General features: G+C 37.0%; 1 protein-coding gene across 6 annotated transcripts in view; it reads left to right on the forward strand.

Moving 5' to 3' along the window:
* Positions 1-20,093, forward strand: part of ctnnd2a (catenin (cadherin-associated protein), delta 2a) — a 259,552-nt gene extending 239,459 nt beyond the window's left edge. For 5 of the 6 annotated variants that reach the window (XM_079601833.1, XM_079601834.1, XM_079601836.1 and 2 more), the window contains 5 exons: positions 3,052-3,136; positions 9,227-9,353; positions 15,160-15,291; positions 16,164-16,240; positions 18,263-20,093. In XM_079601833.1, coding sequence (XP_079457959.1) covers positions 3,052-3,136; positions 9,227-9,353; positions 15,160-15,291; positions 16,164-16,240; positions 18,263-18,523 — 682 coding nt within the window. In that variant the 3' untranslated portion in view covers positions 18,524-20,093. Of the gene's footprint in view, positions 1-3,051; positions 3,137-4,305; positions 4,476-9,226; positions 9,354-15,159; positions 15,292-16,163; positions 16,241-18,262 lie in introns of those variants that run through there. The other variant, XM_079601837.1, reaches the window with a different exon arrangement.
* Positions 20,094-20,607: the final 514 nt, after the last annotated feature.

Below are 20,607 nucleotides of genomic sequence, written 5' to 3' on the forward strand. Positions count from 1 at the left end.
TGTGGCCATAAACTGTGCATTGCTCTTGGAAACATTTTATTTTTCCAGCTACACAGTTCCGCTTTTATGCCAGCACCTTTTTAAAGAGATGAACAGTATGAGTCAGACCGCAATAAGCATTTCATGAGCTTCAAGGCCACATTGTCTACAGATGTTCATATATTTCATATTTACATTTGCAACGCGAGTCACTTACTTGGTGCTTGCTGAACTGTTTTGAAGAAAAGTAAACTTGGAGTAGGAACACATCCACTTTTGCCATAGTATACAGAAAGAGCTTATGTTTTATTTGCTGCATCCTTCAGAATAATGCAAAAGGCCACACAACACAAGAGGCTTTATGTATTTTAAAATGGTAAAGGCCCAAAAAAAAAAAAAACTTTGATCAAAACAACTGTAACACAACCTTGGCGCACTGGCTTATCACTTTTGTGAATCATCAGGAGATATACTGTACAGATGGGTCCAATTGAGACAACATTGAAAATCTATATATAAATGTATATAGATAGATGTATTAAAATAGGCATGTTCATTTGATACATGGTATGCATGCAACAGGTGTTTGCTTCAAATGTGAGTCATCCAATCAGATTTCAAGTCAACATTCACTCAGAATCTAAACTTATATAGTTTATAATATTCATTAATGAATCTTTCTTTATGCGGCTTGCTTTAGTTTCTTAGAAACAGTAAGTGTAGCCAGTCTGAGAGTGAGTGAATGATGACACTTCCTGCTCGAGTCAGGATGCACAGTGTCAAAGACATTAATCTGACCCTCATCAAGCTGACACTTCATGCGACTGCTTTATATCCCCCATCAGCTATTCATACTCTGTGCCCACCCCGTTCAAGCCAATATGGCGATGACAGCTGCTTCCAGTTTCCTGCGGAGAGGTTATCAAAGGGACAAGCCACTCGGGTGCTTGTTTGTCTGGATATAGCAAATGCAACCGGTTGATTTAGTACCAGCAAATGGTAGCAACCAGTGTGCTCTCGTTCTGATATGCATCAGATTTGATGATTTTTGATTTGGAGCGAATTGATTTGGTGCAGTTTGTGATATGTTATCAACAAAATGTGCATGGCAGAGCGAAATAATACACTCACTGCTCTTGGCTGGATAAAAATAAGCCATTTAAAATTCTAATTGATTTAGCTAAACATAAGTCCAAAAAAGAAAATGGATGGATGCATGGATGGATGGGAGAATCATTTCGTATTACACTATATTAGCCTATTCATTATATTTACTTAACCTGTTAGTAATGTCTTATTTAATGTATGTTTATATAAATTTGTCATGAAAATAAGTTATGACACCCACTGTGTAAATGATTAAAAAACATTTTTTGAATGAAGTGGAGTAGAAAATTACCTTTATAATTAGATTTAGAAGTTAATGCAAAACCTGCCTTATGTCCAATTTACAGTACATGTTCATTGTTACATGTTGATTATTTAAAAATAAATAGCAACTAAATGTAGTAATTTGGGCTCTGTTGTTAATTGTAACATTTAATATTATAATAATGTGTAATTAAGGGCTCCCCATGTAGTTTACAGCATTAGCAAATATGAAAAAATATATACTTAAGAAAAAATGTATTATAAAGAATTTACTTTAAACACACATACACATTAGTTTAAAAAAAAAAGTTAAATTTAAAGAAAAAATAAGCAATTTGGTGTTTAGATTTCTCCGAACCATCATCTTTGTGTACCGTTACACCCCTGATAGATAGATAGATAGATAGATAGATAGATAGATAGATAGATAGATAGATAGATAGATAGATAGATAGATAGATAGATAGATAGATAGATAGATAGATCGATCTTTATGGCATTACATCATCAAAATGAGGGGTTTAATTTAAGAAAGTGCCTGACACAACTGAAGATTTGAGTGTTAAAATCCATGTTGAAAGATGAGGGGAGGGACAAATCAAATTTACAGCTCCACCTCTAAGAATGCATTTTGTCATATTTGAAGAAATGATGAAGGATGAGCGGCATTCATTTCCTCTATTAAAGTCATGTTCACTCAAGAACGTCAAAGATTTTCTTCTAACTTCGTTTCAAGTGGCAATTGTAAATTGTTCTATTGTGTCCTTTGAGCTGAGATGGGTTGGCTCGGCGAAAGACAAAAGACACAGCTGTTCTATCAAATCGGCTGAAGTCAAACAATTTGTGTCATTTTTGAGAACCAAGAGATTGTTTCTTTTGTTTGTGGTGCATTGTTAATCATAACAAAAGCTGCTGTCCGTGTGCGATGTTTGCACAGAAAACAGATAAAACACATTAATCTCAGCAACAATGTCCCAGGATTGGATTTTAATTTTCTTGTGTTATGTTGATGTGTGAGTTTGGATATTTTGTAAACCTTTTACATTGAATTTGATCGAAAATGTGTTGTTTTAAATGTGTCTCTGTTATACTGATCTGGATATATTAGAGCTTTGGGTTTGACTCTAGCTTCTGTATTTTGGTTCCTAAAACATGCAATTTATCCAAAGAATAATTTTTCTATGATGTCATCCATCAAAACATCAATAGTACACTACAGTTCAAAAGTTTGGGGTTATTGAACATTTGTGTTTTGTTTTGTTTTAAGTAGATTTATTGAACTTAAAACAAAACAAAATACAAATGTTCAATTATTGAACATTTGTGTTTTGTTTTGTTTTAAGTAGAAAGAGTGTCTAAATCCATATTCATCTTCGAGCTCTGAAGACGAATAATCCCTCTTTGTCCCCTGAACCCGAACACCAAATCCAAATTTTAATTTCATGTCTTATTTTATTATTATTATTATTATTAATATATATTGTTTACTAATAATAAATTAAAAGGGTTCAATAAATAATTAAATAACTTATTGAATAAATCAAAGTATGTCTGTTATCATCTGGATGCTGTCACAATAATGACAAACAAAATAATGAATGACTGCTGAAACCATTCAAACCATATGTCCATTTATTATATCTACTTGACTCTACCTGTTTTCTCTCTCTCTCTTTATCTCTCCCTCTCTCTCTCTTGCAGACACTCACCTAAAGTGGTAAAGGCAGCATCTCAGGTTCTCAGTAGTATGTGGCAGTACAGAGATCTCCGGAGCCTTTATAAGAAGGTAGGAGACCTGCTTCCACTCACGACATCTGTGTCCCACTTCATCCATCCCAATCTGAGGAATTCATTTAGCATGCTAACTGATCTTCCACTCCCAAACGATTGTGTCTGAACTTTTTGAGAAAATAGTTTAGAATGAAAATAAAACTGGAGATGCGTTTTATTTGTACCCCTCCTCCTAGACAAAGATGTGCAAGCCACTGTTTATTCAGCACGACACCTTGTAGCCGACTGCAAACATTAATCCGCAGTGACTACCAAAGAATGCTCTATTGAGCAGTAACGGCCAGGCTGAAGAGATATTTCCATTCAATAAGCGCTTGTTGCACTTACTATTGTGTGTATCCATTCAGACGTGTCTCTCACAGATTATTGAGGCAAACTTTGGCCTTGGCTAGCGCTGACTGCATTTACAACGTATTGTGTGGTCTGAATAGAATCGCAAATAGAATGACGCGAAGAGACCTTGTATGAATGTTCCCATATTTCTAATTAACAGCCGACTAATCAAACAGTCTTATTATTTAAATACAAAACAAAAATGTTTTAGCTAACCTTTGGCGATTTATTTATTTTAAAAACCCAGAATCTGATGGTGTAAAAAAATCGGCTTTAAAGTTGTCCATTTATGTTCGCGATTGTGCTGCATTCACTCCCAAAAGTAAATGTTTTATATATTTACGGTTGGAAATTTACAAAATATATTCATGGAACATGATCTTTAGTTAATTTCCTAATGATTTTTGGCATAAAAGAAAAATCGATAATTTTGACCCATATAATGTTGGCTATTGCCACAAATATACCCGTGCTACTTGTGACTGGTTTTGTGATCCAGGGTCACATATACAGTAGGATATAGTGTACTTTATAGTTTCCATTTGTAAAACCTGCACCTTTGAGGCCAGAGGACAGCGTGCACATGAAACTTAAATGAAGGGCAATTGGAATTAACCTATTAACATGTAGCTAGTTTGATTTGGTCGCGTTCAAACACAGACAACGAATAGCACATTAATGAGGTCAAACCAAACAAAAATTCTCCCAAAATTAACTATTAGCAAGAGCATGAGGATGAGGATGCAGATTTTGCCCCCTAACAAGCACTAGAAGCCTCTAGGCTGCGAGAACACACCGTTCCCCTTCACTAAGCAATCTCCGTCCTGACAGATACGATGCTGGGAGGTGAGGAACGTCCCAGACTGAGCTCTGTAATGTGTCGTTTTGCCAACTCTCCTCTGAAGAGTAGGTGCTGAAGAATTACAGCCCACGGAGACGGCGACGGCTGCCACGCTGACCTTTAGAGATGAGTAAAAGGCCACGAGCTGACTGCCTGCACCACCGAGATGAGTTTAGAAGTGTGTCTGCGGGAATAGAGGCGTCCCTTCCCCAAACCGCGTCGGAAAGGAGAGCTCGGCGCTGGGCTAATTCACAATGCCTGTTTGAAAATGTCTTTAATGATATGTAATTATGGATTTTTGCGAGTTTACCCCGCTGAGCTCGCCGCCATCGAAGCCCATGCCGAATTAAGAGCTCTAATTTCATGTGCACATACTATTAATTACCCTCTCTGTCTTTTTAAAAATATTTAGAGGTTTTGACGAAAAAAGGTAGCATGCGTAGATTATCATGAAAGAGAGTAATTAGAACGCTGATTCCCATTGTGCTAGCTGACTAAACATCTATAAATAATATCGAACAAAAGACCACAGCACTCACAGGTTCAGCAGCGTTGTGTTGGCATGCCGCCTTGAGGCAGGTTATCGAACAGCTGCTTTAGCTGACGCATATAAAGGGATGAGGTCAAGGGCGTGGAGGACAGCCGGAGCTATAAGTGCATCATCAGAGAGGCTGGAGTCCTTAAATCTACAGTATTGCTTATTATATACAGTTCTCGCATTGATTTTGGAGGGATAGAGCCCTCTCGCACCCTTTTCAGGCTGGGTTTGCAGATTTTTAAAACCTCCTTCAACCTAACCTGTTCCCTCCAACCCAGCTGAGCTCTGGAAATGTCACCGGGGATGGTATTAAGCAAAGGGCAGCAAGAAAGAGATTGCTATTATTAACATTTGCAGAGCCCGGTCTCTCATCTCATGAGTGCATAATGACAGTTGTTCCACGTGGATGTGTCTTTCTCCCCCTCCGCTGAAATGAAAGGTGTCAATTTGGATGAGTCGGGCCACCTGAGGCGCGATTCTTCGTGTTTTGGGGTGGTGTGACGGATGAGGCTGAGAGAGAAGAGGGAACACAAGAGAAGCGGAAACAAGAGGTTTGGGAAGCCAGACACCTCCCAAGGCTGTGAACAATGGCCTTGTGCCCAGGAAGCTTCTAGCCAGTATGAGAGATTGTGTTATGTAGTTAAACAGTCTTTAATAATATACTCTGTGTTTAATAATATATTAGGTGTTGTATGTCCAGAATGCTTTATTTTCATTTGGTTTCTTCTTTTATAATTTAATTATGAATTAATTCATTTAATTGTTATACTTTATTTGGTAACACTTTACAATAAGGTTTCATTTGTTAAGTTAATGTATTAACTAACATGCACTAACCATGAGCAATACATTTGTTACTGTATTTGTTCATCTTTGTTAACGTTAGTTAATAAAAATCCAGCTGTTCATTGTTTGTTCATGTTAGTTCACAGTGCATTAACTAATGTTAACAAATACAGCTTTTGAACACTTTATAAAACCTTATTGTAAAGTGTACATATATTACTATATATTTTATATATATTACTGTACTATATATTTTATATACTTTATAGAAAATGTAATTATTTAAAAAAGCTGCAGAGAGCATGTTGCAATCAATTATTTGTTTCAATTTTATGTAAAATAATATAAGAAGTTTACTTGAATGATTTGTTTTAAAAAAAAGCATGCTTTGGGAAAAATCAGATGTACAGAAAAATTTTTTAACTTTTAAATATTGCAGTCCCCATTTTTTGGCCGATAATACATGTATAATTGTGTATAATAAAATGCATTTCATTCATATAAAGACTTAAAATTGATAGATACTTCGAGAACTTTGACGAAGTGCAGATGGTTCCGGCTCCATCTACTAATAAGGTGTGTGTGTGTTTGTGAGAAAGCCCAGAAGCACTTGGCTTGATTTACTCAGAATGACGTAGAGCTGGACTAAGATGAAGTGAAGTTTTAGCCTGAGAGAAGAGAGAAGTTGCTTATGCCATTGATCTTGTGCCTGAAGCCTCACTCATGTTATGCTGAGAGGTGTTACATTCAGCCTGGCAGCCTCTTGAGATGCAATTCCACAGTCATCCTTCCCCAACGCTCTCCACGAGGAAGTATCAGGGTAGTCAATTGCCTCAGCAACCCAAGGGAGCCAACGCAGCAAGAGCAACGCTCCTGGCTCCATCCGCCTCTGGGAGTATAATAATGAGCGCTTGCCATTGGCTTGCTTCAGTGCACACTTCCACACCATAAGGTTTTTTTTCTGCCTGACTCTTAAGCAGCATTATTGAGTAATCATGGGTAGGCAGGTTGCAATAAATGCCTCATCTTTGCATGGTCTGGTTGGTCTTTTCAGTCCTGTTCTGAGTTCGAATCAGTCCTGTAATGATGCTTCTTGCATTCAACTGGAATTAACAGGTTTAACTGAGGTTTTCGGGTCTATAAGACGTGCGTTTATCCAAGTGAATTTACTGCTCAACCTTTTTTACACTTTGAAATCAGTTGCCTTACCGTGAAAATCCATCAATCCAATGCACATTATTCTCTCAGAGCTGATAAAGAAGAAAGAAAGGAGTTATGGGTCGTAATGAATGCGATAAGATTCTTTAATCACATTGAAACTCAGTCTTGCTTGAATGTATTGTTTTCAAATGGTGGGAACACCTTCAAAGGAAGTATATCAAGCGTGGTGTCAGTTCTGGCAGGTCACGTTAGTCAAGCTCGCATAAGCTGACTCTCAGCTGATCCACGTCTACCTATAGGAATACGACGCCTATCACAGCACCCATATATAAGCTCCTTCAGTATTATCAGCAGCTATCACGTTTCTCGGGAGCGAATTATCCTCCTCCATCCCCAGCTCCTCCTCTCGTCCAGTCAGGATTTGGCACTCTGATTTCTCTTTGAATTGGACTAATATCTCGAATGATGTTGTACATTAAAATATTTACAATGATATCTGCAATACATTAATGTTGGTTCTGTTCTGTTTACCCTAAGGGAACCCATTAGCAATAACCCATTGCTGCTCTCCCTACTCTTATCCATGCTTGGCTGCATGCGCAGTTCTTGCCCAAAAGAGAACTATACCGCCAATCCAAACTGTATACTAATTGTCAATCATATTTGACGATAGTGGTCCTGACAGAACCATGTTTATAGGTATTTCAGCTAAATAGGCTAATTTGACAATTAGCATACAGTTAGGATTGGCAGTATGATTCTGTTCTGGGCAATATGCAGATATCATTAATTAATTTTAATGACAACATAATTAGAGAATTTTTGTCTGATTCAGGGGTAATCAGAATTCCAAATCCTGACTGGATGAGAGGAGGAGCTGGGGATGGAGGAGGGTAATTTGCTCCTGAGAAACGCGATAGCTGCTGATAATACTGAAGGAGCTTACATGTGATAGGCGTCGTGTTCCTATAGGTAGACGCGGATCAGCTGAGAGTTCAGCCCGGTCTCACCCCAAAACGTCATATACTGACGGGTCTTGACCATACGTCAACATACGACGAAAAGGGTACCCCTATAACGTCAATATGAGACGCAGACATAAGCGCACCAGCAGCGCCTCCTAGCGGTACCCTAACGCATACCTAAACCCAACCATACCCGAATCGTCACACATGGACGTTAAAGGGTACCCTTTTCGTCGTATGTTGCCGTATGATCAAGACCCGTCAGTATGTGACGTTTTGGGGTGAGACTGTGTTAGAGAGTCAGCTGATGCTAGCTTGACTAACGTGACCTGCCAGAACTGACGCTACGCTTGATTTTTTTTATTGCACAGCCACCCCAACCACCCATCATCATAAAGAATAAAGGTAAAAGTTCTCCTTTCTTCCTCTTGTGGGAACCTGAAATTTCAAGTAATACTTACAACAGAGTGAGTAAAAGAAAATGACAAAGTCCCCTACTGAAGAGGTCTTTAGTCGACAAGCAACAAGTGCCGTTTTCCCCCCGTTCCGTTCCTCTCTTCACGCCCCTTGGAGCCTTCAAATACCTGTCCAATGTCATTATTTGCAACAGGCACATTAGTTGGAGAGCGGTGGCTCCTTCTGCCAGAGTTTCAGTTGTGTTAGGAAAGTGGGGCAGCTTTGAACTGCACAGAGTCGGAGGGACAGGCCCTTTGATCTATACCTCACCTTTCCAACAAAAGGAATGTCACGGAGGGGCAAATGGGATGTCAAGGGTAGTGTTCTGTGTCCCTGTTAAAAAAACTTGTTCAGTAGACTGCAGTTTTCAGACATTCTCCTCGTTTCCTCATAGCCTGATATTTAGCTTGCAAAACTTGTCCATTGACCCAATCTGAGACCTTGTGAGGCTTTTGAGTTTTGTAATAGAATGAATGCGTTTCCTCATTGCTTAGCTTTGCTTTTATTCTTGCTGTCTGCTCTGAATTTACATAAATGTCCACATGAATCTGCTGTATAAATCATTTGATCTTTTATTCATTGAGGGCAAACTTATAATCATGCTTGCATCTCATAATATCTTATACAGCCACCTTAGTCCAATTTTAAAGAGTACAGTCATATTTGAAAACTAGGAATGCACAATATATCTGCAAAACTTCAGCAGTTGACGTGTCATCGAGCCGTTGGCCAATGGCTGTATTTGATCTCCTCCATCAGCCTATCGGGTTGCTTCAGACACACATCAAACAGGCTTTCTCCACAACCACTGACTCCAGATCATCCGTCCATTGATTTCTGAACCTTCATCCAGTCATTGGTTTTTGTAATGACTCCACACTAGGAGGCCTTAAACTAAACTGACAGAATAACAGTGGGCTAATGTAGCGTACATAGATCCTAAAGAAAGCATGTTGTTTTGTGCATTATTGTAGCTTTTTCTCTGTCTCTATATTTATTTTCTAGGATGGCTACTCGCAGTATCACTTTGTTGGCTCTGCCTCAACAATAGAGAGAGATCGACAGAGACCGTACTCCTCCTCACGCACTCCGTCAGTCTCTCCGGTCCGGACCTCACCTAACAATCGATCAGGTGAGTATACAAATCTCTTCCTTCACATGTTCTTTTTTTCTTTCTTAACAAAGACAAACATACATTTTGATCGAAAGTGCTGAAACATTGACTCACGATGTTGGTGGTCCTGAAGTCTGATTTAACAACTAGATCTTTATGGATTTAAAACAATTACAAATAGTAGCGTGATTCTCTTTCTAATCCTGATAGAATCCTATTAAACTGATGGGGATTTTTCAGTGCATCCTGGGACTCAAGGTTAATGATCCACTCTACTAGTGGGGTTAGTTGATTCATGGCCGGCTGCCTGTGGCTCTAATACCTTTTCCGGTGGACTTAGAATCTCGCTGAAGCAGAAAAGTACTTTTCCTGGATTCAGCTTTTGAGAGGGCCGTTGGCGGCGGAAGTAGAGCAGTATTTCAGGATTTTTAGGACTAATGGGTCTTTAAATGGCTGGAAGGTGAATAGAGTGATGAAATGAAGTTCTTTCTTTCTCAATGAAAAATTTAAGTGTTGTGTTAAATTTTGTATTGAATTCCTTCCCAGGCCTTCTGTGGCTTATGGTTATATAGTTTGTGTTATCCTGCAGTTGTAAAAGTTGTTTTATTTTATTAAATATAATGTTAAATAATTATAAATATAAGTATTATTATATATTTTTAATCTAATTACATGATGTGCCGATTAATTAATCTAATTAATTGCAATTTAATCGCACATCAAATATTAATTTTAAATCATTATTGTGTTAAATGAGAAAAGCATCAAATAGACATTACAAAAAGTAACTTTAGAAACAAAAATTGTAATTTATTCAACATTGAATTTATTACACTTTTAGGCTACAACGGCCATATTTTTCTTTTTTCAGAAGCTGCATCTGAATTGGTATTTTCAATATATTTAAAGGCCGAAGCAGTTTAGTTACCAACATTCTTCAAAATATCTTTTATGTTCTACAAAAGAAATAATTAGTTTCACAAGAAGAGCGTGATTTCATTATATATATATATATATATATATATATATATATATATATATATATATATATATATATATATATATATATATATATATATATATATATATATATATATATATATATGTATATATATATATATATATATATATATATATATATATATATATATATATATATATATATATATATATATATATCCCAAAAAGCATGAACCAGCCAGTAATGATATTAATTGAGTTTGGCAAACCTTAACAACTCAATATTTATTGATTTGATTTTAACATGGCAGAAAGTAAATATTTGGAGTTCAGTAAATCAGATATAAATATATGGATTCGGTGAGTTCATGCGGTGAAGGATCCTTTCGGCTGATTTTCAGAATCTTTTTGAGTGATTCATGAAAAGATCCAGGTCATACGAGTTATTCTTTCATTAAACGGATTCATCTAAACACGTTGTGTGTGTGTTCTTACATACAGACAATGGTGTGTTGTCTTTGCATTCAATTCAGACTGCAAGCTCACATTTAATGTAAAATGTGATTTATTTAGCCGTGACACTGTGGATTCAGTTGACTAGCGCTATATGAAATTCGACGTAGAGCAGTGCTCGCATGATTGCAACATGCTCTCTGTAGCTTTTTTAAATAAATTGATTTGTTTTCTGCTTGTTTTTCTCAGTTGAATCTCTGATGTATCCAGTCATCCACTGGCTTGCAGCTGGTTTCATGCTGTTTTGTTGTCTGCAGGCTTTTCCTCTATGGTTTTGAGCTCCAGTGTGTGTCATGAAAATGGTGAACGGTAGATTTTTGCAAGAGATCAAAGCACAGAGTTAGACAGAGAGAAGGAAGGTTGGAGAGAGAGTGGGGAAGATTTTGTAGGCGTTCTGGAGAGTTGCTGTGCTTTTTAGCTCACAGCATCAGAATGTGACATCAGTGTCCTCGCCTGTGCTACTCAATTAACATTTCCTGAGATACAGTACACGTGAAGAGCCAAAATAATACAGCAAAAATTATTTCCAATACCATGACCATGCCATTTTGTTGCAGCATTAGAGACATGCGTTCATTGTGCGGGAAATTATATTTCATGCGTAAATTCATTATTACCAGTTCTGGCAACATTTCTAAAAGAGCTTTTTAGGCAGCCTTTCTATTGTGCTCTGATTTAAAAAAAATAAAATAAAAATAATAAATTGAGCAAACCAGCATAGCGGGCTAGTTTAATGCATTTTTTAGTTCAAATTAAAGGCCATTTGTTCACCCTCCTTCTCAACACATTCTATTTGTTGACTTTCAATAAAAAGTGGCAATATTTAGAAAAATCTGAATATTTGAAACAATCTTTTTGGATATTTTTTATATATTAAATGTATTTTATGAATATGATTTTGTGCAGTTATTAAGCACTGTAGTATCAAATTGAAGTCAAAGTATTTATAAATATATAAAAAATATTTGCATATTGTTAATATGGCATTGCTTAGCTACTCAAGCTTCAACCCAAAAATGTCTTTTATTTTATATTATCAGGTAGTTGTTCCTATTTTTTAATAATTCTGTAAATAATTTACTTTACAAATGAATGGTTGTTTCTTTATTATTGTCTTTTTGATGGAAACTTGGATGCAAACCAACACATACGTTTATTCATAACAACTGAATACGTCTGGCTCAAGTGCAAAAACAGCTTCATTTTATGTAAAAAAAGAAAACATACCGGTAATTATTAGGGCTGTTGTAAAATGAGCTGTGGAAACTTCAGTCTAATTCTGTATTAATGCAGCAAGTTGCAACGTTACTTGGCAACTGTAAACGTATAGTTATGCCAGACACAAGCAGAGCGTCGTGACATCAAAAAGTGAATCGCTCCCATTATAATCAAGGAATACACTGAAGACGCTCATCTTTGAATTTGCATCATGAAAGCATTCATCACACAGTTTGCAGAGTAGATTATGGTTTTGTGCTTGGTGCATGTGTGAATATTTTTATGTAGACTACTAACTAAAATCCTTTTTACTGTATGCCTTAGTGTTTTCATTTTCATTTAAGAATGACAGACAGAGAGGAGTGTTACTAATATCAACTGACCTCACATTAAAATACACACAGATCAATGTGTGACTGAGGCTGTTGCTCTGTGAAGTTGGAGCTCTGCCTGGTCACTGCATCCACATCAAGGAGTTTGGCATCAACCTCAATGCAGTTGACACGTTTTTGCTCACTTTTATAATTTAATCATGAAGCATGGAGGTGATGCTTCCAATGCCACCAGACAAGGCCTTCAAAAATACTTTTATGGGATGCCAGACCCTAAGAACACAGCAACCATGATGTAGCGTTGCCAGCTTTTACTGTATTACACATTGAAGGCAGAACTCAAGAGTTCTTTGTTCATATTATTAGAGTACAACTGAGTCCGTTCCTGGTGTTTAAGTGGAAATCTCAAATACAAATTGTATATTTAATGGACCACTGGTGCCAGCAAGCAATCTGCACAATATATGCAATAAAATACAATATATGATGTAGCTAAGTTTCTTAAGTGTTTGCCCCTCATGTTACGTTTCTGAGAAACAAGGGCAAGGTTGGCCTTCACATCTGAGTTTCATAGACATACAGGCAAATTGTTGCTTTTCTTTGTCCTTTTGTACCTTATGTGACATGGTTGGTCAAGTTTACTAACATTCAACAAATGTTTAATGTCAGTTACAACCAAACACGATTTCACGATTTAATAGGAATTCACTTCCATTTGAGTGGGATTCATTGACAATAATGGTTGATTTAGCAAACTGTTGTGCATATTAGCTGGTATATCAAGACATAGTTCTCACAGAATGCTGTAGGCAAGTAGATATACGTGATATAAGTGCAGCAATAGCAATAATGTTCCGCTCTTGATGCCGGCGGAGCTCAGACACAAAAGCCCTTTCGCCAGCAGAAATCACTAGAATCTGCTGTGGAGCACATCTCTTCACATTATCAGTTTTTCTTACATGTCTTTCAAAACATATTGTTTTCATTTTCTACCATTAAGGTCATCAACTGGTCTGTAGAGTCAAAGCTTTACCTGGAGAAAATCAAATCAGCACGAGCTGCACATTGAGTTAAATGCATCAGTACTGATTTCCTGCACAACTGTGTTGCGTGTTTCTCAGAATCCATATTCGTGAGGTTTATGGAAACATGACCGGAGCCGTTTAGAGTTTGCGCGCTTGTTGACTCAATAACAGCCGGAGCTTCTCGATATTTAAGACTGATAATCGGCTATGTGCATATTTTTGCAAAATGATGCATTGTTGAGGAGCAATGATTAGATTAGGAGTCATATCAAGGCTGTTTAGAGGAGGCTAAATCACTTGCAGATATAATCTGATTATGGGTTTGAAATAATTAGCATGCTAATCTTTCTCTTGGCCATTGTGGGTAGAGTGGTGCTTAAAGCTATTATGTGTTTTATTGGTGAAAACTGGAGTCTGTTTGTAAAAGAGCGTGTGTATATGAGCCGGTTTATGTGTCAGGGCTGATCATTGTGTGTGTGTGTACGTGGGTGTGTCTAAATACCTCTGTGCTGGCCAAAGAGGTCTTCCGTGCCCGTGAGCCCTCGGGTAGCTGTGTGCTTTGGAGATAGTGCCGCTGCCCAGGATCCAGGGATCCAGGCTCTATCAGACCGGGCAGTGGGAGGGCCGGAGGGGGAGTGGCGCTGATCCGGTTAGAGCATTGAGGCTGGAAGGGATTTTTAGGCACAGAGGGAAGACTCATTCCCGATCTCTGTGACCTTCATACAGATGTTCTGAACGGCCTGAATATACTTCAAGGGATACAGTTAGATAAAACAAGAGGTAACACTTTAGTTTAGGGTTCTATTAACTAGTTGCTTATTAGCATGCATATTACTATGATATTTGCTGTTTTATTAGTACTTATAAAGCACACATTAATGCCTTAATCTGCATGACCATATTCTACATCCCTTAATCCTACCTAATACCTAAACTTAACTAACTTTTAATAAGCAGTACTTAGGATTTTATTGAGGCATAGTTAATAGTGAGAATTGGACCCTATAAACTTGGGTGTTACCCAACAAGAACTTCTGCCTTTATAATAAGCTGCCTTTATAATAATTCTGTCTGAAGAAATGGAGGTGAATCTATAGTTGTGATGTATTTTAATTAACTTGTGCACATTACTAGCATTTCCAAAGTCTGTGGCGTTTCCAGAGATGAGCAATTTGTCTGTCCACACATTGGGATGTGACACAATCACAGCCAATCAGAATGAATTTGATGTTTAATATAAAGTTATGAGGAGCGAGGCTACCCAACCATATAGAATCGTTCTTATAACCAAGTGTACCTTCACAATTTTCTGTTGTGCCTTGACTTTTTTTTTTTTTTTCAGAGAATGGCATTTCAAGGACAAATATGGTGTGTTTTGTGTGATTTATTGTTTGTCGTGGCTTGGGAAAGCGGGGTAGATTGGAGCTGGCTGTTGAAGACCTGTTGGAAACGTCCTTCATGCTGTCATGCTAAACAGCACTAATGATGAATAATGATGCACATCTCTGCATGTCCAGACTCGTACAGGCAGGAGACGATGAACAAAGTCAGTAAGAAACAGAGAGAGACAAAATAATTTGGACAAAATCAACAGAAACTGAGAGTGGGGGCGGGAGGAGCAGAGAACTGAAAAGTTCAAGTTGGTTACACCAAAATGAGAATAGGCAAACAGAACAACAACAGCTAAAAAAGAGAGAAAGCCAAAAAGTGTGAAATCAGGCCAGTGTGTCTCCAGATGCTCAGTAAAACGGGTTTGTGTGATTATTTGGATTGCAGCCAGCGCCCCCGCCTCACCCAGAGAGATGATCAGCCTCAAGGACAGGAAGAGCGACTACGACTCCACTGGAACCAACGCTGGTTACCATGGAAACAAAGGAGAGCACACCTCCAGAAAAGACACAATGGCAGGTGGGTCTAACTTTAAGAGGAGGAGGAGGAAGATACACAGAGTTTGAAGCACTTAACAGCAAGTAAACTATATAGACACTTACAGAACATTTTGTTTTCTGAGCTGCTGCAGAATGTGAAGTTTTACACCAGAGAATAGTAATGATATATTTACAATAATTTAGCTTAATTCAAAATTAAGCAACGTAGTAAACATCACAGTGGTTTTATATCCGTGAATGAATCGATTTAAAATTCTAAATATCAACAAAATCTATGCGAGTCATTTGTTTTGAGTCAAAATATATATATAATTATATATAATTAGGTAAATATTGCCATTTATGTCTGTGTATTGTTATATTGGTGCAAATTATATCGATATTGATGGACGTTTTATTATTATTTTAATTTAATACTGTGAAGCTGCTTTGATACAATCTGTATTGTGAAAAGCGCTATACAAATATTCTTGACTTGACTTGATGTATAGTAATGTTAATATAGTAATATTTGTTATTTTATGTATTTATAATATTAATATGTATTTATTTACATTTATATTAATAATTACATTAATAATTTTAATATATACAGATAGATAGATAGATAGATAGATAGATAGATAGATAGATAGATAGATAGATAGATAGATAGATAGATAGATAGATAGATAGATAGATAGATAGATAGATAGATAGATAGATAGATAGATAGATATCCTACATCCATGTCTTCCTACATCCCAATCTTATTTAAAGTTGGATTTGTTTCACTGTCAGCGAGTACAATTTCCAGAATTTTTCATAGTTGTTTAATGCTTGATTTATTTAATAAAACAAACCACACTAAAACATTCTCTGCACATTCCCACTCTCTCTTTCATCCCGCAGTTCAAACCTCCTGTGGAACATCCACATTGTTCCGGAACTCGTACGAGACTTCAAATGACGAGATCAAACACAACCAGGTGAGCGATGAATCAGCCTGAGACGACTCAACTAACCAGGGTCAAACCGGGACTGCAGCTTGTGAAATGTGTCTCCGCCTGTGGAAATCCTTCCTAAAATCAGACAGCATGTACATTTACCACAACTGGTATGCGGTTATGTGAGGATAAGTCGTTAGCGCATGTTTTCAACACAAGGCAGCTGTCTATCTACCAATCCAGAACTGTGTTGGCAAACAAAAGCATGAAGATGTATTCATTCTTGCATAGACCTGTCAGATGTTGTTTATTTGACTTTGTGAGCCGCCATGCTATGCTAATGAATAGCAACTATATGCTTCCAAGTGATGAAGTATATTTGGCACTTTGGCCATATAGAAGATCTATTACTTCTACTTGACAAGGTTCATAATGGTACATTTTCAGATTTCATATGGATAAAGTTTGCCAGATGTCCCTGGCACACTTCCGAAATACAGCGTATGTCTAGCTAGTCGACAGTAATGCTTTCCCAGACGAGCAGCTGCGAGGAGGCTGGGTGCCGATAAGCCTGGCTTCCACATGGATCTTTCTTTCTGTAGCTGGAGAGCATTCAGCTCTGCATCTTTTTCAATTAGTAACATCTAATTTTCTGCTTGGAGTCTCTCTGTTATCCAAAGCAGCTTTGAATGGACTGAATAACTTGAATTTAAAGGGTTAGTTAGCTCAAAAATGAACATTTTGTGATCATTTACCAATTTATGTGGTTCCAAACCTTAGCACGACTTGCTGACTTCCATGGAGGACAAATGGAGTTGAAGAATGCAGAATGTTATGATATATTAGATCTCATGTGTACGTCTGCATATGAAAATAAAGATCAGTGTGAACTTTCCCCTGTGTTTCACTGAATAGGGAAAGTCATATGGGTTTGGAATGGCGTGAGAATGAGTATATGACACAATGTTAATTTTTGATTTAATTAACAAACTCAATCAGGTTTAAGATTCAACAGGGCAAGATTTTTTCTTCTGCTTGCTAGGTTGGGCCAGTAGTTCAGATTTGAAATTATGCCTACATTTTAACTGAACTTTTTATTATGTTCAAATTAATTATTTGTAGTGCTGTCAAATCGATAAATCCCATCTAACAAAAAAATGTATAAATATAATGCGTGACCACTCTATGTATGCGTGTATATATATATATATATATATATATATATATATATGTATATATATATGTAGGTGTATACTGTATATATATATACACATACATACGTACATATATACATACATGCACACACATATATATATATATATATACACACACATGTTTGTTAAATATGATTAATCGCGATTAATTAATTTGACAGCACTAATCATTTTACATTTCTAATTGTAAATGTGTATTTGAATTATTACATATTTTATCAATTTATTTAACAAATATTTTTATATTTATTATTATACATTTTTCACACACTTTTTATATATTAAATACTATGTTTTTTTTACAAAGACATGCAATAATAGCTGTAAATTATTGAAGGTATAAGTATATTAGTAAATTCATAAATACATGTCATTCTTGCGAATTTAACTAACTCTTACTTTTTTTAAAATAGTATGTTTTCTTCACAAAGAAAATGTGCAATAATAGCTGTAAATTATATAATTATACAGAAAACTCTTAAGACAGCAATGATTCATAAAAAAATACAGTACATGGCCAAACATTACTAATTGATTTGTAATTTTCAACCCATTTTTACTGATGCTACCAAGACTATCACAAGTCATTCTTGCAAGTCACAAAAACTCAAAGATAGTTTTACCTTGCTGACGAGTTTAAAAAGTTGACTAGTAGAATTTGCACCAAAAATGTCACAGAAAATGAAATGTTGATGTTTGCTAGGCATACAAATACCGTTACATTATCAAAAAGATGATATAGCCATCCTCAGCACATCAGCTCAGAGGAAAAGGCAGCTGAAATGTAAGACTTGAGCCCCTGGACGGTTCTGTTGAACAACTTCACTCACAAATGCTTCTTTCTTCTCAGGTCCCAGTGCCGCCCGCACCACAGGAGCCCCCGCACAAGGACTACGAGGCCTATCCCATCTATCAAAACTCCACTAGGAACTTTGAGGAGCCATTTTTTGAGGATCAGGTCCATCGCCCCCCTCCCGCCACCGATCTGAATATGCACCTGGGACTCAAGTCCACCGGGAACTACGTGGACTTCTACTCCGCCGCCCGGCCCTATAGCGAACTCAACTACGAGACGAGTCACTACCCCGCGTCCCCCGACTCTTGGGTTTAGGACCTGGAGCCTCGCAGAGGTGGGGCACGTCGAGAGGCCGGGAAACTGCATGTGCATGCGTGTCACAAAACATTTTTCAGAGAGTTTTGTTCGTCTAAGCTGGTTCCGTGGTGAATATGAGTGAGGGAAAAAAGAAAGCGAGAGAGAAAAGAAGGCCTTGACAGAGAGAGAGAATGCGCGTGAGATGAGAAAGAGCACGTACTTTAAAGAGAAAAGAAAGCTTAACCTTTGGTGTAGAAAGTGGGTTTGTATTGAAAGGTATTTGAAAAGTGTAAAGGGAAAAAAGAAGTATAGTAGAAGAAGGCGAAGTGTGTAAGCACAAGAAAATGAAGTTTGTAAAACGAGCTACGGGAACAGCTTTTCACTTTTTTCTAAACTTTCTTTTCACGTCACGGTGGATCAAAAGTTTTTTTTTTTTCACATTTTCCCCCTCTATTTTTATTTGGTCTTTTTTTAATTTGATGTAAAGTATTTAGAGATGCATTGCACAAGTGCATTGTGTAAATTACACAGACCACTCGGTTCTTCCTGTGGCTTTAGGTATTTGTTTTACAGTACAAAGAAAAAGACAAAAAAAAAAGTCCTTGGAGAGATGTATTAACCTTCAATGTCCCTTTCCCAAAATTTCATTCGAAGAGCAAGGATGTATATGCCAGTATCGTTCATTCTGAAAATGTGAATATGTCTGTGGCAACTAAAAACAAAAAGCAGATGAAGACCGGAGCATCATTCCACTCTCCTCTCCTCGTCGATGAAGTGCTTTCTCACTGCCTACAAAAATAGATGTAGATTTTTGACATAGATTCTTTTTTTATTTGACTTTTTTCTTTCTTGATGACTCGGTGTGGAATAAAAATAAATGCGGCTACTTATCATCCATATTTGCAGGAAAACTGTCTGTTTTAGACCGTGATCTCAGTTTTCTGTGCTAAATGACTGTGCCAAATTTTCAAATCTCTTCAATCAGCACTGGAGACATTTTTTTTTTTTAGGTTTTTCAGTTAATGATTCAATTTGTACATGCATTTTTTTTTTTTTTTGGTTCATAAGTGTGTTTTACTGGAATTAAGCGACGTCTAGAAAACACTGGAATACTACCAGGAGGGCAAAACTTAACTTTGCAAGCTTAATTCCCTCCAAAGATGTACAAAAAAACCTGTCTTTCAATGTTAGTTGAGTGTGTGCTGTACGTCGATCAGTGTTTGATATGAGAGGCTTTGTTTCTGACAGGTTGCTTCTACTGTTTGACTTGACAAGAGATGATGAACTGCTTCACTGAGATGTTAATAGAGAATGATAAATATATAAATATGAATATAAATATAGATCTATATAATTTTTATGTGCAGATGTCAGTGTCACTGAAAGCAACAAACCCGAAAAGACTAGTATAAAAAAAAAAGAAAAACGATTCTGTTTACCTTCATGTTCTGATTCCAACAGAAAAGAGAAAATGAAACTTGAAATGTTGACCTGGTCCCAGTTGTGTTGTTACCAAGCTACATAAATAATCACGCTGGATTTGGATTATGTTCTGATGTCAGGACAATAAATTACTCTTTGCGATTTGAAGCTGTGTTCTTATGTCCACTAGACTTGCCATGATATTCACACCGAATGTTTTCGAGTAATGGAAACGCGGTTAGTGTGATTTGTTTGTTTCATTTATCTTGGCTAAAATTAAACAAAAAATAAAGAACATTAAATAACTTTTAATGTGCACACTTAGGATTAGTTCAACCAAACATGCACAAATTACTAGAGACATTTTTTGGTGTATTTCTCTAGCATGACGTCACAATATGCAATATCGAAGAACAAACTGGTGTGATGTCATTTTGAACAGAAAATCAAACCAAAACAAAGTTTGTTTTGGAGTTTATTTTTGGAGTTCGAAACAGCTTGCCAACTTTCCGGAAAACTTTGCTCCAGCTGGTAAACACCTGCAAACTACCATTGGTCCATTGCGATTACGTAATAGGTAGGGGTGTGCTCTGTGGCTCTGCCTACTTCTAAAATTCTACTTAGGCCCTATTCCAAATGGCACACTTCATATGCACTTACAGTCTTGTGGAGTTGCAATG

Source organism: Phoxinus phoxinus (assembly GCF_949152265.1).
Source record: "Phoxinus phoxinus genome assembly, chromosome: 24".
In the NCBI taxonomy this organism is placed as follows: domain Eukaryota; kingdom Metazoa; phylum Chordata; class Actinopteri; order Cypriniformes; family Leuciscidae; genus Phoxinus; species Phoxinus phoxinus.